We start from the raw sequence: 20,730 nt of genomic DNA, 5'->3' as shown, positions 1-20,730 counted from the left end.
GCCCGGTGGTTGGGGACCTCTGCACAAAAAAAGGGGTTTGTCGACTGTGTACGCGAGTGCCAGGAGGAAAATATACCCTCCTCTAAATGACTAATTGGCTATGCAAAACAGGAGGAAAAATATAGATATATAGTGACTGTATTCTTGTAATTTTATGCCTTTATATTCTAAGTCTACTATTTTTTTACACTTTGTTTTAATATCAGCCCTAAAATACTGTCGTATGTCTCAGCTGTAAATTAAATTTTGTGTCAATGAGAACCAAGTTGCCAAATTGTACAGCCTTGTTGCTGTGTTATGTGTGATGGCTGTTTTTCCTTCTCTTATTGTGTAGCTACTGAAGCGTTATGAAGTCAATCTTGTGCCAAAATGACAAGATCAAGCAACATATAATGCATATATATTTTTTAAACCAGATGTACCTTTTTAAAAAAATTCTTTTGGCACATTTTTACTGGTGGACGAGTCCTAAGATTAGCATTAGTCACCTGACAGTTAGCTGAATAACATTGTTTCAAAGGCTAACCTCAGTTGTAGCTATTGTAGGTAGCTAATCTAGTCATCTCTAGAATTATTCTCACCCTTGGTAGGGATTGTTAAAGTAAGATTATAAATACCAGCCGGTTTGGCGCCCCCTAGCAGGCACAATTGGCAGACAAAATTGGCCACTAGTCTACTGTGTGGAAAAAGACCGGACTAAAAAAGGGGGGTGGAGTCTTCAACACTGTATAAGGACCCTGATAGTAGCCCAAGGTGCCTGTGAGGAACATGGAGGAGTAACTCTCCATGCGCGAGACTGGCCTCAGACTGGTCTCCTCGGATGTGATCGGGCTAAATTGCGAGAAAAAGAGAGACAATGCCTTATTCCCCCATTTACAAATGTAAATGTTCTCCCGCAGGTGTGTTCTGTATAGGTTTGCTATATAGTCGGACCTTGCGGATTTGAAATCGTGTAAATATTTATTAATAAGCTTTGTGTTTTGCTTGAGGTGGGAAAATTAACGAAACAGAAACCAGAATCTCTTTGTTAGTTTGTGACCAGATTTTTGGTTGCATAAAGAAATGATATTTATATTTACTTACTCGCTTTATATTGTAAAAAACTAACAAAAAAAGCTCTAATGTCTATTTTTAATAAAATAATTTTGTGGATGTACAGAAAACTTGCTTGTGGTATTGTGGTGTGTATTATTTTGATTAGTACTGATTTTAATATACATTTTGAATATAGATTATTTTTATTTGTGCACTCTGGCAACCCCACCAGTTGAAGATAATTGCAGACTCGCACATTTTACGACACGCATTACGGGCGGCACGGTGCCTAAGTGGGTAGCACTGTCGCCTCACAACAAGAAGGTCCTGGGTTCGATCCCCAGGTGGGGCCGCCCGGGTCCTTTCTGTGTGGAGTTTGCATGTTCTCCCCGTGTTCTGGTTTCCTCCCAAAGACATGCAAGTGAGATACGATTGGAGATACTAAATTGTCCATGACCGTGTTTGATATTAAAACTTGTGAACTGATGAATCTTGTGTAATGAGTTACTTCCGTTCCTGTCATAAACATCGAACACAGTCATGGACAATTTAGTATCTCCAATCGTATCTCACTTGCACGTCTTTGGACTGTGGGAGGAAACCGGAGTTATGTTATTTACAGTACAAATGCATTGAGTGAGTCATTTAAATCAATACACAATTAAGGCTCCAGATGTGTCTAGTATTAAGATGCAGATGTAGCATCTCTGTAATTTGTGGACCTTTTAGCTGCTAGTAGAAAACTTAGGTACTTAGGGACCTTGTTCAGATGCTCAAATGAGGTTCCTTTGATGACTGGCTGGGCTCAGATGAATGGAAAGGCCAGGCATGTTGTTTTGCTAATATAATTTCATATTCAAGGGGGCAGAGGTGATCCAAGCACCATGGGGCATCCAGAACTTAAGACTACCAATAACATACTGACCTCAACAGATTCATTATTTATTACTTTATTTAGGAGAGAATTTATAGTATTTATTTATAAGTAAAAATTATCAAACCAAGCCTAGATTGTGTGTGTGTCCTTGGCAATATCATCCTTGAAGCTTTGATATCATGTTCTGTTTTTTTATGACCCAAGACCTACGCAAAACAAAACAGAGATGCTAATCTCAAAATACCGCAGCAAATCTGAAGGCACACCACAAGATCTAAAAGCATGCTCAATTACATCACATCAACTATAATCTAAGGGTCATAACTTTGAGCAAAGACGCCACATGACATTCCACGGTTAGATGCTGAGAGTTGACTGTTTATTGCCCCTGCTCTCTGGGTAAGAGGGATGGCGTTCATGTCCTACCATTGACTCATTAGACACCAGCCAACGCCAGTCTTCTGTAGGATCATGTGTCAGACATCCCAAGTTGCAAAAACTCATTTCAGGGAGGTACCCCCGGACAAGGGGGGAAAAAAAAGCTAAAAAATCTCTCGCACACAACAAAGGATTATGGGTGATAACAGAACTTTTAGGAGCTGCTAACTGAGCTACTAAGCTAACTGTTTGCGTCACAAACACATTAATGTGTACTGCATAGTGCACTAGATAGTGTGAAAGATAATAGATTTATGTTCCTTACATAGTGTACTAGATAATAGACTTATGTTTCTTACATAATGCTTTAGGTAGCGTATTAGTTAACGGATTTAGGTTCCCTACATAGTGCACTAGATAGTATTTTATATATGAATTTATGTTCACTACATAGTGCACTACAAAGTATAACTAGATGATGATTTGTGATCCTTACATAGTGTACTAGATAGTGTATTACATAATTAATTATGTTCCCTACACAGTGCGCTAGATTGTATATCAGATAACGGATTTATTACGCGATCGGGAATAAAGTCTGTGTCGCCTGCGTGCGCGTGTCGCTCTTGGCCGCTCGTTCTAGATTCCGGGAGATTTTATCTGACTTGCGGGCATCAGGGAGCCGCTACGTATATGCGGGAGACTCCCGGGAACTTCCGGGAGACTTGGGATGTCTGATGTGTATGGATGACGGCAGATTGATCTAGCATGAGCCACAGTTGACAAACAGGCAGTGGTTAGCTATACGTGTAATGCCTAGTTCACACTACACGATTTTGCCCTGATTTTTGCTCGCCAACAGGTCGCCGATAGATGTGGCAGCTCGGAGGCAACTCAGCGATCAAGAGCCGAGTTTTGAGTCCCGAGCAAACGCTACGTGTGAACTGTTCACCAAACGCCAAATGCTCGCAGACTCAAGAAAAATGTCCAGCATGCTAAATATCTGGACCTGTCTGTGACTCAAAATCATGTAGTGTGAAAGGTGTTGCGATCAAATTGTGATTGTTGTAAAAGCAAGACAAAGAAGTTAGTTAGTTAGTTAGTGTTTAGTTTTTAACGCCATGTCTGCCCTTTGGGCCATGTTCATGGCAGAAAAGGTTGTGATCTGTCTTATTTACTTATTTCATTTGACTTAGAGGAGTTATGTCTGTTGTCTATGTATGTTCATTTATATGTATTGCTTCAGTTTTGTTAATGACAGGAATTTTGGAAGTGTTGTTGCTTTTGTCTTGGTAAAGAGTTCATTTATGGTTTTTGCTGATAAGATCTGTTGTCTTTCATGGTTATAAATGACACATTCCAGCATTAAATGTTTTATTGTAATCTGTGTTTGGCATGTTGCACAATATGGGGCAGTTTCGTCTTTTATCAGGTACATGTGTGTTAATCTTGTGTGTCCAATACGGCATCTTGTGTACACTGTCTGATCCCAACGGTTTTCGAGGTAGGTCTTCATTTTTTCCCCCAACAGTGGGATTAATTTCATACAATTTATTATTCTGGTGTGTGTTCCAGTCGTTTTGCCATTTGTTCTTGATATATGAGTTTATTGTAGGTTTGATGTCCATTGGTGGGATTTGGTACATTGGATCCGGTATGGATGTGGCCTTTTTTGCTGCTTGATCCGCTCTCTCGTTGCCCAGGAGTCCGCAGTGTCCTGGTATCCAGCATAATATTATATTGTAACTGTGTTGTTGTAGGCAATATACTTTCTGCAGAATTTCTGTGATTGTTGGGGCAAGACATAGAAGGGAAACCCGGGGAAGGAGTAGATATGTGGAACACATCGGCACACACAAGCTTTACAGTATTTGTGACTTATCGTCCACTCCAAAACATAATACCAACGTTGGATTGCAAAACGTAGTTTGGGAGACTCATCTGAGATTCAAATTAGGATACAAATTGAACACCGGAAAGACAAAAAAGTCTCAAAGATCTTCATTAGGTTGTTAATGTTAAATAAACTGACCACTTGTGTATTTTATCAAAAGATTCTGACACCGTGTAGTTTTTAGAGGCGTGTATAACGCATCAGACGATTTTTCTTAATCACGTGCTACACTGACATCTAGTGGACAGGATGAAAACAATCGCTACTTTAAAATATTATGATACCTTAAGTTAGGTATGGAACAAAAGTATCTGGAGTATTTAAACAAGTTGACCCCAGTAACAGACAACAGTAACTGTAGACTAAAATATAAAATAAGATATATAAAAAGTTGTGGCAGTAGAAAAAACGTTAAGAACAGATTTTAAACCCCCTTTTAATTGTAGTTTTTTTTTAAAGATGTACAGACAAGATATTTAATGTATTAATTAATCAACTGTTTTTCGTATATACAGTGAATTCAGAAAGTATTCAGATTCTTTTGCACACTTTATTGTGTTGTGTATTTGGTTTTGTATATAATTCTCAATACGACTGATTAGATTAGTAATTTATTTATTTTATTAGAATTTTAAAGTCATGTTTTACACTTTGGTTACATTCATAACAGGGCGGCACGGTGGCTAAGTCGGTATCACTGTCGCCTCACAGCAAGAAGGTCCTGTGTTCGATCCCCAGGTGGGGCGGTGGGTTTCCACATGGGTTTCCACATGGGTTTCATCCGGGTGCTCCGGTTACCTCCCACAGTCCGAAGACATGCAAGTAAGATGAATTGGAGACACTAAAATTGCCCATGACTGTGTTCAATGTACATTACATTTACATTTAGCCGACGCCTTTGTCCAAAGCGACTTACAATAAATGGAGTACATCTCTAAAAACAACATAAATAATATAAAAATAAGAAAAGAAAAAATAAATAAACGAAATGATTTGCTAGATTACCAGGCCAGAAAGGTGGCATAGACAAAGAGGAAGAAGAACTAGAGGAGGAAGAGTGGAGGAGAGGGAATGAGAATGAGGTTAGAGGTGTTAGTGTGTTAGAGGTGTTAGGAGAGAAGGTGTTCCTTGAAGAGCTCGGTCTTCAGGAGTTTCTTTACCGTAGCGAGGGACGCCCCTGCTCTGGTAGTGGCTGGAAGCTTGTTCCACCATCGGGGGACTATGTATGAGAACAGCCTGGATTGCTTTGTGTGTACTTTCGGCAAAGCTAGACGGCGTTCTGTGGAGGAGCGCAGCGGACGGAGGGTAACGTAAGCCTTTAGCAGTGAGTTCATGTAAGTGGGTGCCTGTCCCGTTATCACCTTGTAGGCGATTGTAAGAGCTTTGAACTGGATGCGAGCAGCAACCGGAAGCCAGTGGAGCTCAATGAGTAGTGGAGTAACATGTGCTCGTTTTGGTTGGTTGAATACCAAGCGAGCTGCTGCATTTTGTACCATCTGTAGTGGCTTTATGGTACAGGCCGGGAGGCCCGTTAGCAGCGCATTGCAGTAGTCAAGGCGGGAGATGACCACAGCTTGGACCAAGAGCTGGGTGGCATACTGCGTTAGGAACGGACGGATCTTTCTGATATTGTATAGTGCAAAGCGGCAGGACCGAGTCACTGAGGCAACATGGTTTGTAAAGGACAGCTGATCGTCAATCATGACTCCTAGGTTCCTAGCAACCTTTATTGGAGAGAGTGAAAGCGAGTCGATGGTTATGCTGAGGCTGTGCTGTACGGTTTGTTTTGCCGGAAGAATCAGCAGTTCAGTCTTAGATCGATTCAGTTGAAGGTGGTGTTCCTTCATCCAGGAGGATATGTCTGAGAGGCAGTGTGATATCCGCGCCGAGATTGAGGAGTCGTCAGGCGGGAATGATAGATAGAGCTGTGTGTCATCAGCATAGCAATGGTAAGAGAAACCATGTGAGCGAATAATCTGACCCAGAGAGGTGGTGTAAATGGAGAAGAGAAGGGGTCCCAGTACTGAGCCCTGGGGGACTCCAGTGGATAGTGAGTGGGCTGAGGACAGTTGTCCTAACCATGACACCTTGAAGGAACGCCCGGTGAGATATGAATTAAGCCATGAGAGTGGTTTGTTTGAGATGCCCATGTTTGAGAGTATAGTGAGCAGAAGGTCATGATTGACCGTATCGAAAGCAGCTGAGAGGTCCAATAGAATGAGGACTGAGGACTGCCCTGCAGCTTTGGCAGATTTTAAGGCTTCTGTCACAGACAGCAGAGCCGTTTCAGTGGAGTGCCCTTTTTTGAAGCCGGACTGGTTCTGGTCCAGGAGGTCATTCTGGGAGAGGAAACCAGAGACCTGTTTGTAGACTACTTTTTCTATCGCTTTGGAAAGAAAAGGTAGTAGTGAGACCGGTCGATAGTTATCAACTTGGTCAGGGTTGAGAGTAGGTTTTTTGAGTAGTGGAGTTACTTGAGCCTGTTTGAAGGCAGTTGGGAACTCTCCATCGGCTAAGGAGGTGTTGATCACATGTGTGATAGCTGGAATTATCACAGGAGCAACTGCTTGTAACAGTTTTGTGGGAATTGGATCAAGCGGACATGTAGTAGGACGGCTACATGTAAGGAGAGTCAGTGCCTCGTCCTCAGTAAGAGGGGTAAACGAGGAAAAGGTTGCGCCCTTGACCGAGGTTGAATGAATATCTTTGGGTGGATCAGTGAACTGGCTGCTGATGGCCGACACTTTTCCAGTGAAGAACGATGCCAGCACATCGGCTGTGAGGCAGCTGGTAGGAGGAGGAGGCGGAGGGTTAAGTAGCGATTTGAATGCCGCAAACAGTTTTCGTGAATCAGTGAGGGAGCTGATTTTGTTTTGATAATAGTCAGCTTTAGCAGTAGTGATGCTGGCCGAGAAGTTAGACAAGAGTAGTTGGTAACTGGCTAGGTCAGCCAGGTTCTTGCTTTTTTGCCATTTTCTTTCGGCAGCCCTGAGTTTCGAGCGTTGTTTCCGGAGTGTATCGTTATTTAGCCATGGCTGTGGTTTATTTGAGCGGATGGTTCGTGAGGACAGAGGGCAGAGACTGTCCAGGCATGAGCTCAAGGTAGAGCAAAGTGTATCTGTAGCCTCATTCACATTAAGAGTAGAGAAGGCGCTTAATGGAGGTATAGTGTCAGTTACCAGTGAGGAGTACTGGTCTGCTGAGAGGTCTTTTAGATTGCGGCGGAAAGAGACCGTAGTTGGAGTAGCAGTTGGTATTTCTGGGATGCGGACATTGAGTTGTACAAAGTAGTGATCTGAGAGGTGCAAAGGAGTGACAGTTAAAGAGTCGGTGTCACAATTCCTAGCAAAGATTAAGTCCAGGTTTTTACCGGCTTTATGGGTTGGAGGGCTGGGCACCCACTCCAGGTTGAATGACTGCATGAGAGTTTTAAAGTCTGCAGAACAGGGACTGTCAAGGTGGATGTTCATATCACCAAGAATGAGTATGGGACACTCATGTTCAGGGACAGAAGACAGCAGCATGTCTAGTTCATGTGTGAATTCGCCCATTTGCCCAGGTGGGCGGTAAATGACAATGATACCTAGTTTGACAGGAGTATTAACCAGTATGGCATGGTATTCAAAGGAATTGTAGGTAGTACTGGTCAACAGGGTAGCATATTTTAAGCCATTCTTTATCAGTAAGCCTGTCCCTCCTCCCCGTCCTGATGGACGAGATGTGTGGGAGAAGGAATAGCCATTTGAAAGTGCCGCTGGAGTAGCAGTATTTTCTGGTTTGATCCAGGTTTCAGTTAAAGCCAGTAATTGTAGTGATAGGTGACTGGCATAGGAAGCAATGAAGTCAGCTTTGCTAACAGCTGATTGGCAATTCCATAGTCCAACTGAGAAGGAGGCAGCAGTGGGTGTGGTTTGCCTGAGCGGCTTGAGGTTAGCATGGTTTTGGTGCCTGGAGCTATTTTTCAATGTAAACTTGTGAACTGATGAACCTCCACTACACCTGGGAATTGAACCCAGAACCTTCTTGCTGTGAGGCGACAGTGCTACCCACCGAGCCACCATGCTGTGTAAGTGTAAAGAGTAAAAAAAATGTTTTAGAAAAAAAATCCCTAAATAAGTTATTCAAAAATGTTCAGACCTTTTGGGAGTATTTACAGCTGCATGTCTTTATGGATATGTCTCTAGATGCTTAGCACACCTGAATTTAGGCAGTTTACTCTATTTGTCATGGCAGATCCTCTCAAGCTCTGACAGAGTGGATTTAAAGCTTTTTTCAGATGTTAGATGGGGTTCAAGTCTGGGCTTTGGCCGGGCCACTCAATGACATTCAGAGACTTGGCCCTGAAGCCACCCAGTGTTGTTTTGGTTGTATGCTTTGGGTCACTGTGTTAAAAGGGATACTGACACCCCAAGTCATCGTTTGTGTAAACTCTGGAGGAGGTTTACTTCTTTATTCTTACTAGCTTTACTACTGAAAACCGTGGATTCAGACAGAGGGTGTTCTGGATTGGAATTTAAACAGATATAATTGACATTATTACCCATCAACCTGCGTTTTTTCTCCTTCTGGCTTGTAGGGGTCACCACAGCATATTATTCTGATCCACATACGTGATCTGTCCCAGTTTTGGGCCAGATGCCGTTCCTGATGCAACCCTCCTATTAAAATCCTGGCTTGGGACCGGCACTGGGAGCGCACTGACAAATGTACCTCTCAATAGCTAGGCTGTTTAACCATCAATAAAGGTTGAGGTCAGGGAGGTGGAATTTTTATGCATCAGACATCTACTACATCTACATCAGCAAAAACATTATGTCTTTATGGACTTCACTACATTCCTTTTCCCTAATATTATCTCCTCTCTTTATCTTCACCCATTCCTTTTCTCATCTGTTCATATTCTGTTCATTTTCTTCCTTCCAATTACCATCCAATCATATTCCCTCCTCTTCTTTTTATAAGTACATCCCTAGCACTGTTCCATTTCTACCCCTCATCTCTTTTATCTTTCAGTCAGAATTCATCTAATTATTTCTCTCTCCTTTACTCTCGTAATGTTTTATCCTTTTCCTCACCTTTATTCCTATCCATCATCCAACATATTATCCATTTATACCCCATCTTTTCCCCCACATACATACCATCTCTTTTTTCGTCTCCTTTCATCCATTTATATACCACTATCATCGATATCCATCCAATTTAATTCTAATCCTCTTTCACCCCTTTTCTGACCTTTTTCTCTCTTACCACATTTCCTCCAATCTTATCCTATTATTCCCCCACTTTATTTCTCTTTCATTTCCACTGATCTTCATATATCAGGCATGTCCAAGGTCCGGCTCACGGGCCAATCACGACCCGAGGTCGGATTTAACACGGTCCGCGTCTTCTGTCTTAAATTGCATTGTTTGTGGCCCACCAGCACAGTCAAACAGAAAAAAAAATACTAATTCAAGATGCAATTCCCATTATTACCAGATGATGGCAGCAACACTGTGTCATTCACATGAGAAGTGGCAAAACCGTGAACGAGACTTACTCATTGATATGACGTAATAAAAGCGACACAGGCTGTGCATATTTTCACATTATCAAATCTGACCCTCCTAGAAAAAAGTTGACACCACTGATCTACTGTATATCCTATTTCTATGAAATAATATTTGCTCTTCTTTATCATTAAAACCACATAGTCTCCCCTTCAGTCCTTTCTTATCTAACCGTGTCATTGTTCTTTTCAGTTGGTCTGTCTGAAAACCTAGTGATCTCTCTACATAGACACATTTTACGTCATCCTACCTGCGGTCCTGAGAAGAAGGCTGTCGAAATTCTTAGACACCTTAAAATGATGCCTACTGAGGTGCCTTAATCTAAGCAATAATCTGATTGATTAACGAAGGAGCAGCCGATGCTTCCTTAGCAGTGAAGGCAATCCCAGCATTCAGTGCAGCACAACTTTTCTCACAAATAATTACAAATATTACAAATGCGGAGCAACGAATAGAGTTCTTTTCAAATGTAATTACACCAACCAGGCATAACATTATGACCGGTGAAGTGAATAACACTGATCATCTCTTCATGGGTGGGATATATTAGGCAGCAAGTGAACATTTTAACCTCAAAGTTGATGTTAGAAGCAGGAAAAATGAGCAAGTGTGAGGGCCAAATTGTGATGGCTAGACGACTGGGTCAGAGCATCTCCAAAACTGCAGCTCTTGTGGGGTGTTCCCAGTCTGCAGTGGTCAGTATCTATCAAAAGTGGTCCAAGGAAGGAACAGTGGTAAATCGGCGACAGGGTGATGGGCGGCCAAGGCTCATTGATGCACGTAGGGAACGGAAGGCAGGTCCATGAGGTCCGATCCAACAGACGAGCTACTGTAGCTCAAATTCCTGGAAAAGTTAATGCTGGTTCTGATAGAAAGGTGTCAGAATACACAGTGCATCACAGTTGCAGGGCTGTTTTGGCAGCAAAAGGGGGACCAACACAATATTAGTCAATGTTATGCCTCATCTGTGTAAATTCTCATTCATTTTTAATTTGTATAAAGGTTTACAGATGTCATTTATTTGCAAATTTGGGCTGGTCAGTGCCAATTTAACCGTTTTTGGTACACAGAGGGAGATGTTAGCTGGCATGCTAGCAGGTTTGTTGCCTCAACCCATTGGTTTGAATGACCTGAGACTGTTGAAGCAGTGCGTCTAAATAATCTGCCTTATGAGCTTGATGTCTTATTAGAATTCTCTTTACTTAGGAAGCTGCCTAGGTAGGCAGTAGGCAGCAAGGCAGCTCACTAGGTTTTCAAACACCCCCTATATTTTACTTCTCTCCTTAAATCCATCTTTATTCTTTTTTATCACTCACTTTATTTAACATTAACATCTAATCATTTATCATCCTAATTTTAATTGCACCATCTCCCCTAGATACATCTCCCTTTCTGCGCATCTTACCTAGCTTCTCCTTTTACCTCTCTATTCACAACCTATCACCTCCCTTTCTTTTCCTCTCTCATCATGTCCTGCCTACCCATTTCTTCCCTCCTTTTACCTCCCCTCCTTTATTTTTATCCGTGCTCTTCCCTCTTCTTTCCTCTCATCATGACCCCTCCTCTTTTTAATCCCCTGTACATTCTTATCTCAACATCTTTCCTCCTCCCTACTCTTCCAATCCCATCATTCCCTCTCTTTCCTCCACCATCACTGTCTCCATCAAGTCCCCTTCTCTCCTCCATCCCCGTTTTACCTCTTATTATCTATTCCAGTCCCGTCATTTCTTCTCCTCTCTCCTCCATTTCTATCCCATCACTTCCCCTCCTCTCTCCTTTATTACTTTCCCCACAGAATCAGCGACCCCCTCACCAGCGCTGCTGCCGGATGTACTCCACTGATTGGATTATGTTGTGTGCAGATGCAGACGGCTGGAAACAGATGCACACAGATTTAAGAATGCAGCTAACGCTCACTGCCTGCACCTAGTTTTATAAACTCAGATTGGATCTACTGTTATTCTGAGCTTGTGTGTGTGTGTGTGTATATGTGTGTGTGTGTGAGTGTAATGCAATGGGCTGCACTAGCTCTTGCTCAGGATCCAGCAGCCCAAAGCAGGGCTCGAGTGCGCGTGCGCTACTTCACACTGAATTAACAGAGCAGGACTTTACAAGGGCGGAGACAGAAAGCAAACTGCAGCACATCAGTGACAGAGAGAACGCTGAAGGTAAATCCTTAACATTTGCATCACATGCATTATTGTCATTATTGCGTTAGTCCTGCTAAAACTGGTATACAGCTCAGAGTGGCAGATATATGTGGGCTACGATATTGTAAGCTACATTGTTTTATCAATGACTGACATCATTGTAACTGGATGTTAAAGACAAAATCCAATATCCATCCCAATATGCGATGGGTAATTGTCAGGAACAACCATGTTTTAGGTTCATGTTTTAGTGAATTTAATTTAATATTTTGCATTCTTTTGAGGGAAAGTGTGTCACTATGGTGGCAGTAAAATACAATCCCCATTTACAGAAAACTTCAGGCAAATTTGTAAAACCAATAAACATTTGAATCCGTGATCTGTGTTGTTTATCGTTTACAGACCATATTTTGGAGAGCAACCCTTCCGACCATCCACGAGCCTGCACTTTATTCATCAGCAAGTCACAAACAGACAGTAAGAATATGTATGTTGTGTGTTGGTGTGCATGTAAGTGCTTGATTTTGTTACGTGAGTTCCTCTGAGGTTAACAGACTCACTCTCTTTCTAGTCCAGGATAGAAGGAAGAGGCTGTGTGTTAATGTGAGTACATAACGTCTTCACGTAAACCTTACATCCTGCAGTCTGTTATGCTGTTTGAGCTATAGTCCGACTTGCTATGGTCTTGTGGCACTTGATGTGAAATATGCCAACATACACATGGCATTTATAGACTGGCTAATACAAAGTATGTGGATGCCAGATCATGAGTAAGTTGGCTATCCTATTCCAAACCCATTAATATGAACTTGTGGCTATAATACCCTCCAGAAGATTTGGGGGAATAAGACTTGATACATCTGCTGCCTGAAGAGGTGCATTTACTGTTCTGCCCTCGCTAAGAGTCCCCCCCCCCCCCCCCTTTTTTCTGAGCTAGACAGACAGACAGAAAGACAACTCCCTCCAAAATACAGGGAAGTTGGATGTTTGTTTATGCACGTCCCAGCTGGTTACTGTGTACATCAGAATGGAGTAAAACGGAAAAGTATAAACAATAATAACAATGAGAAACACAATACAGTGCGTGCACATAACTGTAGTTACGTGGGTCATTTATGAAAATCAACCAGATGTGAAACAGCGCTAATAAGTTAGCATGTTGCACAATAATACTAATTGCTATAGTGACAATAATAACCGTGTTTAATTATAAACACTGCAATGTGCTCACTACCCGTAAATACTTGCAAACAACTTATAATATTAATGACTAGTACTAGTACAGACGATGCTTCTATATTAAATTAGAAAGGGATAAGGGCGGCACAGTAACTAAGTGGGTAGCACTGTCGCCTCACAGCAAGAAGGTCCTGGGTTCGATCCCCAGGTGGGGCGGTCTGTGTCCTTTCTGTGTGGAGTTTGCATGTTCTCCCTGTGTCTGCGTGGGTTTCCTCCGGGAGCTCCGGTTTCCTCCCACAGTCCAAAGACATGCAAATGAGGCGAATTGGAGATGAACCTTGTGTAATGAGTAACTACCGTTCCTGTCATGAATGTAACCAAAAGTGTGAAACATGACGTTAAAATCCTAATAAACAAACTTTTTTGGCACTAATCGAAGTTACAATGCATTTGTGGCCGCCAAAACAACATAACTAACATGGCTTCTTGGTGGGAGGTCGAAGATAGTTGCCATGACTACAATGCAAACGGTTGCCACTTAAATGCTCAGGTATGCATTCTTTAAGTCTGAAAACCTGAAACCATCACATTTACAAAGCCATGTTGTAAAAAAAAATTAAAGAACCCTTATGACCTTATCTTTGCAATAACAAAGGGTCCAGGTAAGCAATATCTCAATCACAACTTTAAGACCAAGAGCATGTAGGAGGAAATACTGTATAACTGCACAGATTCTGAATGGACGTTGAAAGCATAGTCATGCATTTCTCTTAAGAATACATAAAAAGCCATTAGAATGTATTAAACCAATAAATTGCACGTAAATGTGTATGTGACATGTGGACCAGGCAAGTCAGACGCATGCAGATGATCACAGAACAGCTTTACAAACAACCAAGAAATTGTAGTAACTGTAGTAGTAACAGACCAAAGGTAGGTCAAGACCAAGAAACCATAAACCAAGCAAACAGGCCAGAAGATGATCCAAAGTCGAAGTTAAGCAGTACAAAAAAGGGTCATACATGAGAATACGGGTACACTATATTGCCAAAAGTATTCGCTCACCCATCCAAATAATTGAATTCAGGTGTTCCAATCACTTCCATGGCCACTGGTATATAAAACCATTTATTATGGTTTTGGGGATTTTTTGAGGATTATGGTGTGGGGGTGTTTTTCAGGAGTTGGGCTCGGCCCCTTAGTTCCAGTGAACGGAACTCTTAATGCTTCAGCATACCAAGAGATTTTGGACAATTTCATGCTCCCAACTTTGTGGGAACAGTTTGGGGATGGCCCCTTCCTGTTTCAACATGACTGCGCACCAGTGCACAAAGCAAGCACCATAGAGACACGGATGAGCGAGTTTGGTGTGGAAGAACTTGACTGGCCTGCACAGAGTCCAGACCTCAACCCGATAGAACACCTTTGGGATGAATTAGAGCGGAGACTGTGAGCCAGGCCTTCTCGTCCGACATCAGTGTCTGACCTCACAAATGAGCTTCTGGAAGAATGGTCAAAAATTCTCATAAACACACTCCTAAACCTTGTGGAAAGCCTTCCCAGAAGAGTTGAAGCTGTTATAGCTGCAAAGGGTGGGCCGACATGATATTAAACCCTATGGATTAAGAATGGGACGTCACTCAAGTTCATATGCGTGTGAAGGCAGACGAGCGAATACTTTTGGCAATATAGTGTAGGTTTTTTAACTTTTCCTCAAGCGACCCACATTTGTCCATGGTTTTTACTGCAACCCAGGCAACACAAACAATGAATCATAACGAAACACAAAACAAAATATAATCAATCAATGAAATTGGTGGCAATCTAGTCGCAATGTGGTTTACAAGTTGTAACGTAAAGCCTCCACAAGGGGGCGTATGTGTACAAGTTCATTTTGTGTTTATCTGCCTGTTGCCACAAACCAAAACACTGGCATAAAGTAATACTGAGTATGTATTGAATGTAGTAGAAATACTTCACACCCAAGTGGGAAAAAAAAAATGTCTTGGGTGATAAAAATACCTTTATAAACAAACACGTGTTAAATCAGCACACTGGTAACATGCATCTATGCAACAGGCTGCGATCTATGATGTGTCGATTAAGTGAATCATGGGAAGTGAAGTCTGTGTAGCGAGTGAAGGGATTAGATGGCATGACAGTATGAAAATAGGACTCTCACCATACATTTCTCTCAATCGTTCTCTCACTGTTTCTCAATCTCTACAGCACCATGGCAGGAGCAGAAAAATCTATAGTTCCTGTTCCACTATCTTCCTGGATGATAACACAGTCAGCCGACCAAACCTTAAATTCACAATCAAATGGTAAGATGATGCTTAATACGAATTCTAATACTTTTTTATTGCTAATACAGAATAACTATTAATCTACACCAACTAAACACCCATGTTACATGCCCAATGTTCTAAAATAAGAATGTTTAAAACAGTACCACCTTTTCTATAAATGTAAACTGCGTGTTTTTATCTGTATTGTAAAACATTTTGCAGTGTCTCCTTGGCCATCTATTACCACATTAAAAACAGGTAACTATTTCCTGATCATTTCTTTCTTTTACTCTGTCCCACTTGGCACTCCAACTCTTGAGGTCCTCCTTCAAGTGCACTTTAATGATGTGGTCCATATGCTGACCTCTGGGAGATTTAGATATTCAAGCATTCAGACCTCTTGACTTTAAAAATGTGCAAACTATAAGAGAGTCGAATAAACCAAATCCAAGTGCTGCCAAAGTGGCTGCCAAAGTGGCAAATGGGAAATAGGAATGTTGTATTCATGACATTCCAGGGTCACTGTGGTAGTTTTGTGATTGCTGATATTCAGCAACACCAGCACAGACTTCATCACTTCATCACAAATATAAAAATCATAACATAATAACATCAGCAATAGCTTTACATCAAATGATCTAGATCAGTTTAATGATTGTTCATTTGTTTAGCTAGTTTATAATTTTCCTTAAGTTAAGGATGAAGGACTCAGAGAACTCTTAAATTAGAATTGGGACACTTAAAGGCAAATAAGGACCCTGTGACTACAAATCTCTATTTGGAACACGGATTTGGAAAGCTGGATCTTTATTACTGTTATATTTGTTTTCTTGGGTTTGCTTACTTAGCTCTAAAATAACTCTTTGGCTGACTAATTTAGGGACCAGGATAGCCAATCACTGCTGGACATCTTTGATGAAAAACTCCATCCTCTGACAGTAAGTGCTTTATATACACCGATCAACCATAACATTAAAACCACCTCCTTGTTTCTACTCACTGTCCATTTTATCAGCTCCACTTACCATACTGGAGCACTTTGTAGTTTTACAATTACTGACTGTAGTCCATCTGTTTCTCTGCATGCTTTGTTGGCCCCCTTTCATGCTGTTCTTCAATGGTCAGGACTCTCCCAGGACCACCACAGAGTAGGTATTATTTGGGTGGTGGATCATTCTCAGCACTGTGTGTGTGTTGTGCTGGTATGAGTGAACACAGCAATGCTGCTGGAGTTTTTAAACACCTCACTGTCACTGCTGGACTGACAATAGTCCACCAACCAAAAATATATCCAGCCAACAGCATACTGTGACCACTGATGAAGATCTCAAAGATGATCAACTGAAACAGCAGCAATAGATGAGCGATCGTCTCTGACTTTACATCTACAAGGTGGACCAACTAGGTAGGAGTGTCTAATAGAGTGGAGAGTGAGTGGACACGGTATTTAAAAACACCAGCAGCGCTGCTGTGTCTGATCCACTCATACCAGCACAACACACACTAACACACCACCACCATGTCAGTGTCACTGCAGTGCTGAGAATGATCCACCACCTAAATAATACCTGCTCTGTGGTGGTCCTGACTATTAAAGAACAGCATGAAAGGGGGCTAACAAAGCATGTAGAGAAACAGATAGACTACAGTCAGTAATTGTAGAACTACAAAGTGCTTCTATATAGTAAGTGGAGCTGATAAAATAGACAGTGACTGCAAGCTATACTGATCAGCCATAACATTAAAACCACCTCCTTGTTTCTGCATAGTGTGTGTGTGTGTGTGTGTGTGTGTGTGTGTGTGTGTGTATCTGAGTATTTTGTATTTATTTAGTGTATTTAGTAACACTGGTAGAAAAACAAAAAGAAACATACACTATAAGGCCAAAATTATGTGGACATCTGACCATTAAATGGATGGACATGCCGTTACCCTTAAATAAAATTGCTTCCCCCTTTAAGGTAATAACAGCCTGTAGTCTTCTAGGATGGCTGTCCACAATATGTACTGATTATCTTCCACTTAAAACAAAAAGTGTAAAAAGGGGTTGATGTCATGGCTGTGTGCAGGTCATTAGAGTTCCTCCACACCTTGTCCTACTAAAAGAGGACAAGGCCTTCCTCAAACTACAGCCAAAAGGTATCATTTATTTTTGGTAATTAAATTGTATACACCTGTTAGCAACAGGTGTGGTTAAATTGCCATAACCTAATAATTAGGAGGGATGTCCACAATTAGGAGGGATGGTAACTTTGATTTCTGGGGATTCTGTATAGAGAAAATATGATTACCCTGTAAATACACCCCAATATTTAGATATCCCCCCAAATATACTGACAGAAAAATTATAACAAACATATTCCACTCAAACTATGTGTTGACATCAATTATTGAGCACCAATCCCCCAACACCCAGGTAGATTTGGTCCCCCCCAATGTACAGTTCATGGTTACAGCTTTGGATAAATGTATGGGATTGGATAGTTTTCTTTAAAAAAATAGCTCATTAGTTATTCCCTGTTAATGAAACGTGAAATGTGGAAGTTATTGCCATGTTTACGAATAATTTTAATAGCAGCATGTAGAGAGTAAATAACAGCACTGAAGTCACAACACTGAACCCTGTGGAACACCATACTTTTGCAGTTTCCAGTTTCAAAGCGTGCATGTAATAATAGAAGCAAAATCATTGTGTGCAAAATCTAATCTATGTAAGTTGTTTTTAATACTACTTAACACGTGTGACATCCCCTGAGCAGCTGTTAACGTCTTTCTGTGTCCGTATTTTTCCGGCTGAAGAGATGCGAGCTACCTGAAGACTATGCTAAGCAGAATCCAGAGCAGAGGCATATCTATCACTTCATCCAAACACTGTTTAGCTCCGCCCGGCTATGCCCAGAATGTGCCATCGTCACACTGGTAAGCCTCCTAATTCTTAAGACCTGTCTAAATCTACAAGGCCTGTAAAAAATAAATAGTTAAAAATTAAAACTAGGCACCCAGGTGGCGCAGTGGGATATTCCGCTTGCACACCAGCACCGAGTTTCTGAAGTCCCCGGTTCGAAACTCGGTGTTGCCACCGGTCGGCTGGGCGCCATCTAGCGGGCATAATTGGCAGTGCCTGCAGCAGATACTAATTGGCCACCGTATCTGCAGGGTGGGAGGGTCTTCATATGCTGTGTAAGGACCCTGATTGGCGGAAGAGACGCCTGTGCAGAATGCAAGGGATAAGAAGAGGGCTGTGCACGTGTCGAACGAGGCGTGTACAGTGACATGCTCATGCAATCTGGTATCTCTTAGCAGCGGAAGACAAAATTGAGTGCGCTAAATCGGGAGTAAAATGGGGAGAAAATGCATTTAAAAAAATTTGTGTCAACTGTATAATGATGAATGTTATTATAGAAACTAAGAAAGAATAAAGAGTATTAAACAAGCTAGATAGTTAACTACATTAGTGTCTAGGTAACAAACAGTGCCTTTTCTGGATTGCACAAGCACAACCTTAATAAAAATGCAACCAACAATGGGAGTGAAGGCAGGCAGACGAGAGTAGAAACGGTATGGTCTACTTTAGGGTGTGAAGTTGGTAAGGAGGATGACCTAAGGGTAAAAACTGTTCCAAAATCTGGTGGTGTGTTGTGATGTCACCTAGCCTTCTTCCTGAGGGGAGCAGGGCGGGTGGGATCCATCATAATGCTCCTGGCCTGCTTCTGACACCACTGGTTGTAGTTTTTGGTGTAGATATGTGTGTGTTTTCCTATGCAAGTATATAAAACACATTCTGTGTCTAAAGCTGCCATGTTCACTAAAATAAAAGTGGTTAAATACTTTTTTATTATTGTACATTACTCAGCTTTTAAAATACTACCAATTTTAAGATTTACCACCTCTCATCTCTTGGTTTCTCCTTGTTCTCCCTGTAGGTGTATCTAGAGCGCTTGCTGTCGTATGCAGAGATCCCCATGTGTCCTAGGAGCTGGAAGCGCATGGTACTCGGAGCCATCCTGCTGGCCTCTAAAGTCTGGGATGACCAGGCAGTGTGGAATGTGGACTACTGTAACATCCTTAAGCATGTTACAATAGAGGACATGTGAGTGTGTCCCTGTCCCTAACCCTAACCCTAACCCTAACCCTGTGCTGTTTTGGATTTTTGGCTCTTTTTATCTACATTAATTAATTAGGAACTATTTAATCCTGATTGAACACAAGGCAAGAATACACCCTGGAAAGGAGAACCATTACCCATATGTATTTGCTCATTTACTAACACCTTGGGGCAATTTAGAGCTACCAATCCAGGATGGTTTCCAATTAAAACATTTATACATTAGTACTGTTAGCTGTTTTTAAACTGCTCACTTCCTGAGAGTAAACTCTCAACAGTAGACCAAGAGTCTCTGAAGCCGCTGTACATTTGAGCGTTTTTATTGAGTCGACGAATTCTGTCTATGCAGGAACGAGTTGGAGCGAGAGTTCCTGGAGCTGCTGCAGTTCAATATCAACGTTCCATCCAGCATTTACGCCAAGTATTACTTCGATCTGCGTTCGCTCGCAGAGGCCAACAACTTCACCAGCCCTACATTGGCTCTAAGCAGAGACAGAGCGCTTCAACTGGAGGTGTGTTTGCATGTCAGAATTCTTTTTTAATAAAAACAAACAAAACAACCCCAAAAAACATTGTACTGAGGGAGAAAATAAAATGAGGCTGAATCCACAACACTGAAACACTGCTAGTCCACGAGCGGCGAGATTCTGAACTCCTTGGTTCTAGCGGGTATAATTAGCAGTGCCTGCAGCAGACATGTTTCTGCTAGGGCGGGATGACCGGACTATGTGGGTGGGGTCTTCAAACTCTGTGTAAAGACCCTGATTAGCAGATAGAGAGGCGCTTGTGCAGAATGCATGGGTGAAAATGGTTCTGCTAAGGGCTACGCGCAGGTCAGAGGAGGCACGAGCAGCAATATACCCACCTCAACTGCAATCAGGGATCCCCCAGCAGCGGAAGACAAACTGATTACGCTAAAATGGGAGAAAACTGCACCTCAAATTGACTGGTTAAAGCAGTGTGCTGTCTGTACAGTATGTTCCTAATTCTGAGTGATTTTTACAGTTTTATTTTGTTACTCAATACAATGTTTGTCTTTCTTTTTTACACTTGAGTAATTACAAGTGTTACCCATACGTCAACAATCATAATTTCATATCTTTCTCTTATCTATTTCCCAGGCAATGTCTCAGCTGTGTGACGAATACAGAAACATCAAGAAAACATTACATAAACGTTCCACCAGTGCTGATAACTTGTGTGTAGCAACATGGGTTCCGGCTATTCTATCCTAACAAAACCAGAGCCAAAAATTTACATAGCATTACA

At 41.7% G+C, this 20,730-nt stretch overlaps 1 protein-coding gene across 1 annotated transcript; it reads left to right on the top strand.

The window, feature by feature from the left end:
- Nucleotides 1–11,681: 11,681 nt before the first annotated feature.
- On the top strand, nucleotides 11,682–20,696 carry LOC134302656 (cyclin-Y-like). Its single transcript, XM_062987824.1, has 10 exons — nucleotides 11,682–11,904; nucleotides 12,289–12,363; nucleotides 12,458–12,489; nucleotides 15,295–15,392; nucleotides 15,579–15,614; nucleotides 16,237–16,294; nucleotides 18,156–18,275; nucleotides 19,280–19,446; nucleotides 19,811–19,973; nucleotides 20,583–20,696. The coding sequence occupies exons 1-10, from the start codon at nucleotides 11,751–11,753 to the stop codon at nucleotides 20,694–20,696; spliced, it is 1,017 nt and encodes a 338-aa protein (XP_062843894.1). The 5' UTR covers nucleotides 11,682–11,750.
- Nucleotides 20,697–20,730: the final 34 nt, after the last annotated feature.

This window comes from Trichomycterus rosablanca, chromosome 25 (assembly GCF_030014385.1).
Source record: "Trichomycterus rosablanca isolate fTriRos1 chromosome 25, fTriRos1.hap1, whole genome shotgun sequence".
Taxonomy (NCBI): Eukaryota; Metazoa; Chordata; class Actinopteri; order Siluriformes; family Trichomycteridae; genus Trichomycterus; species Trichomycterus rosablanca.
Note: the sequence above shows the minus strand (reverse complement) of the source record. Positions and strands in the feature narration are given on the sequence as shown.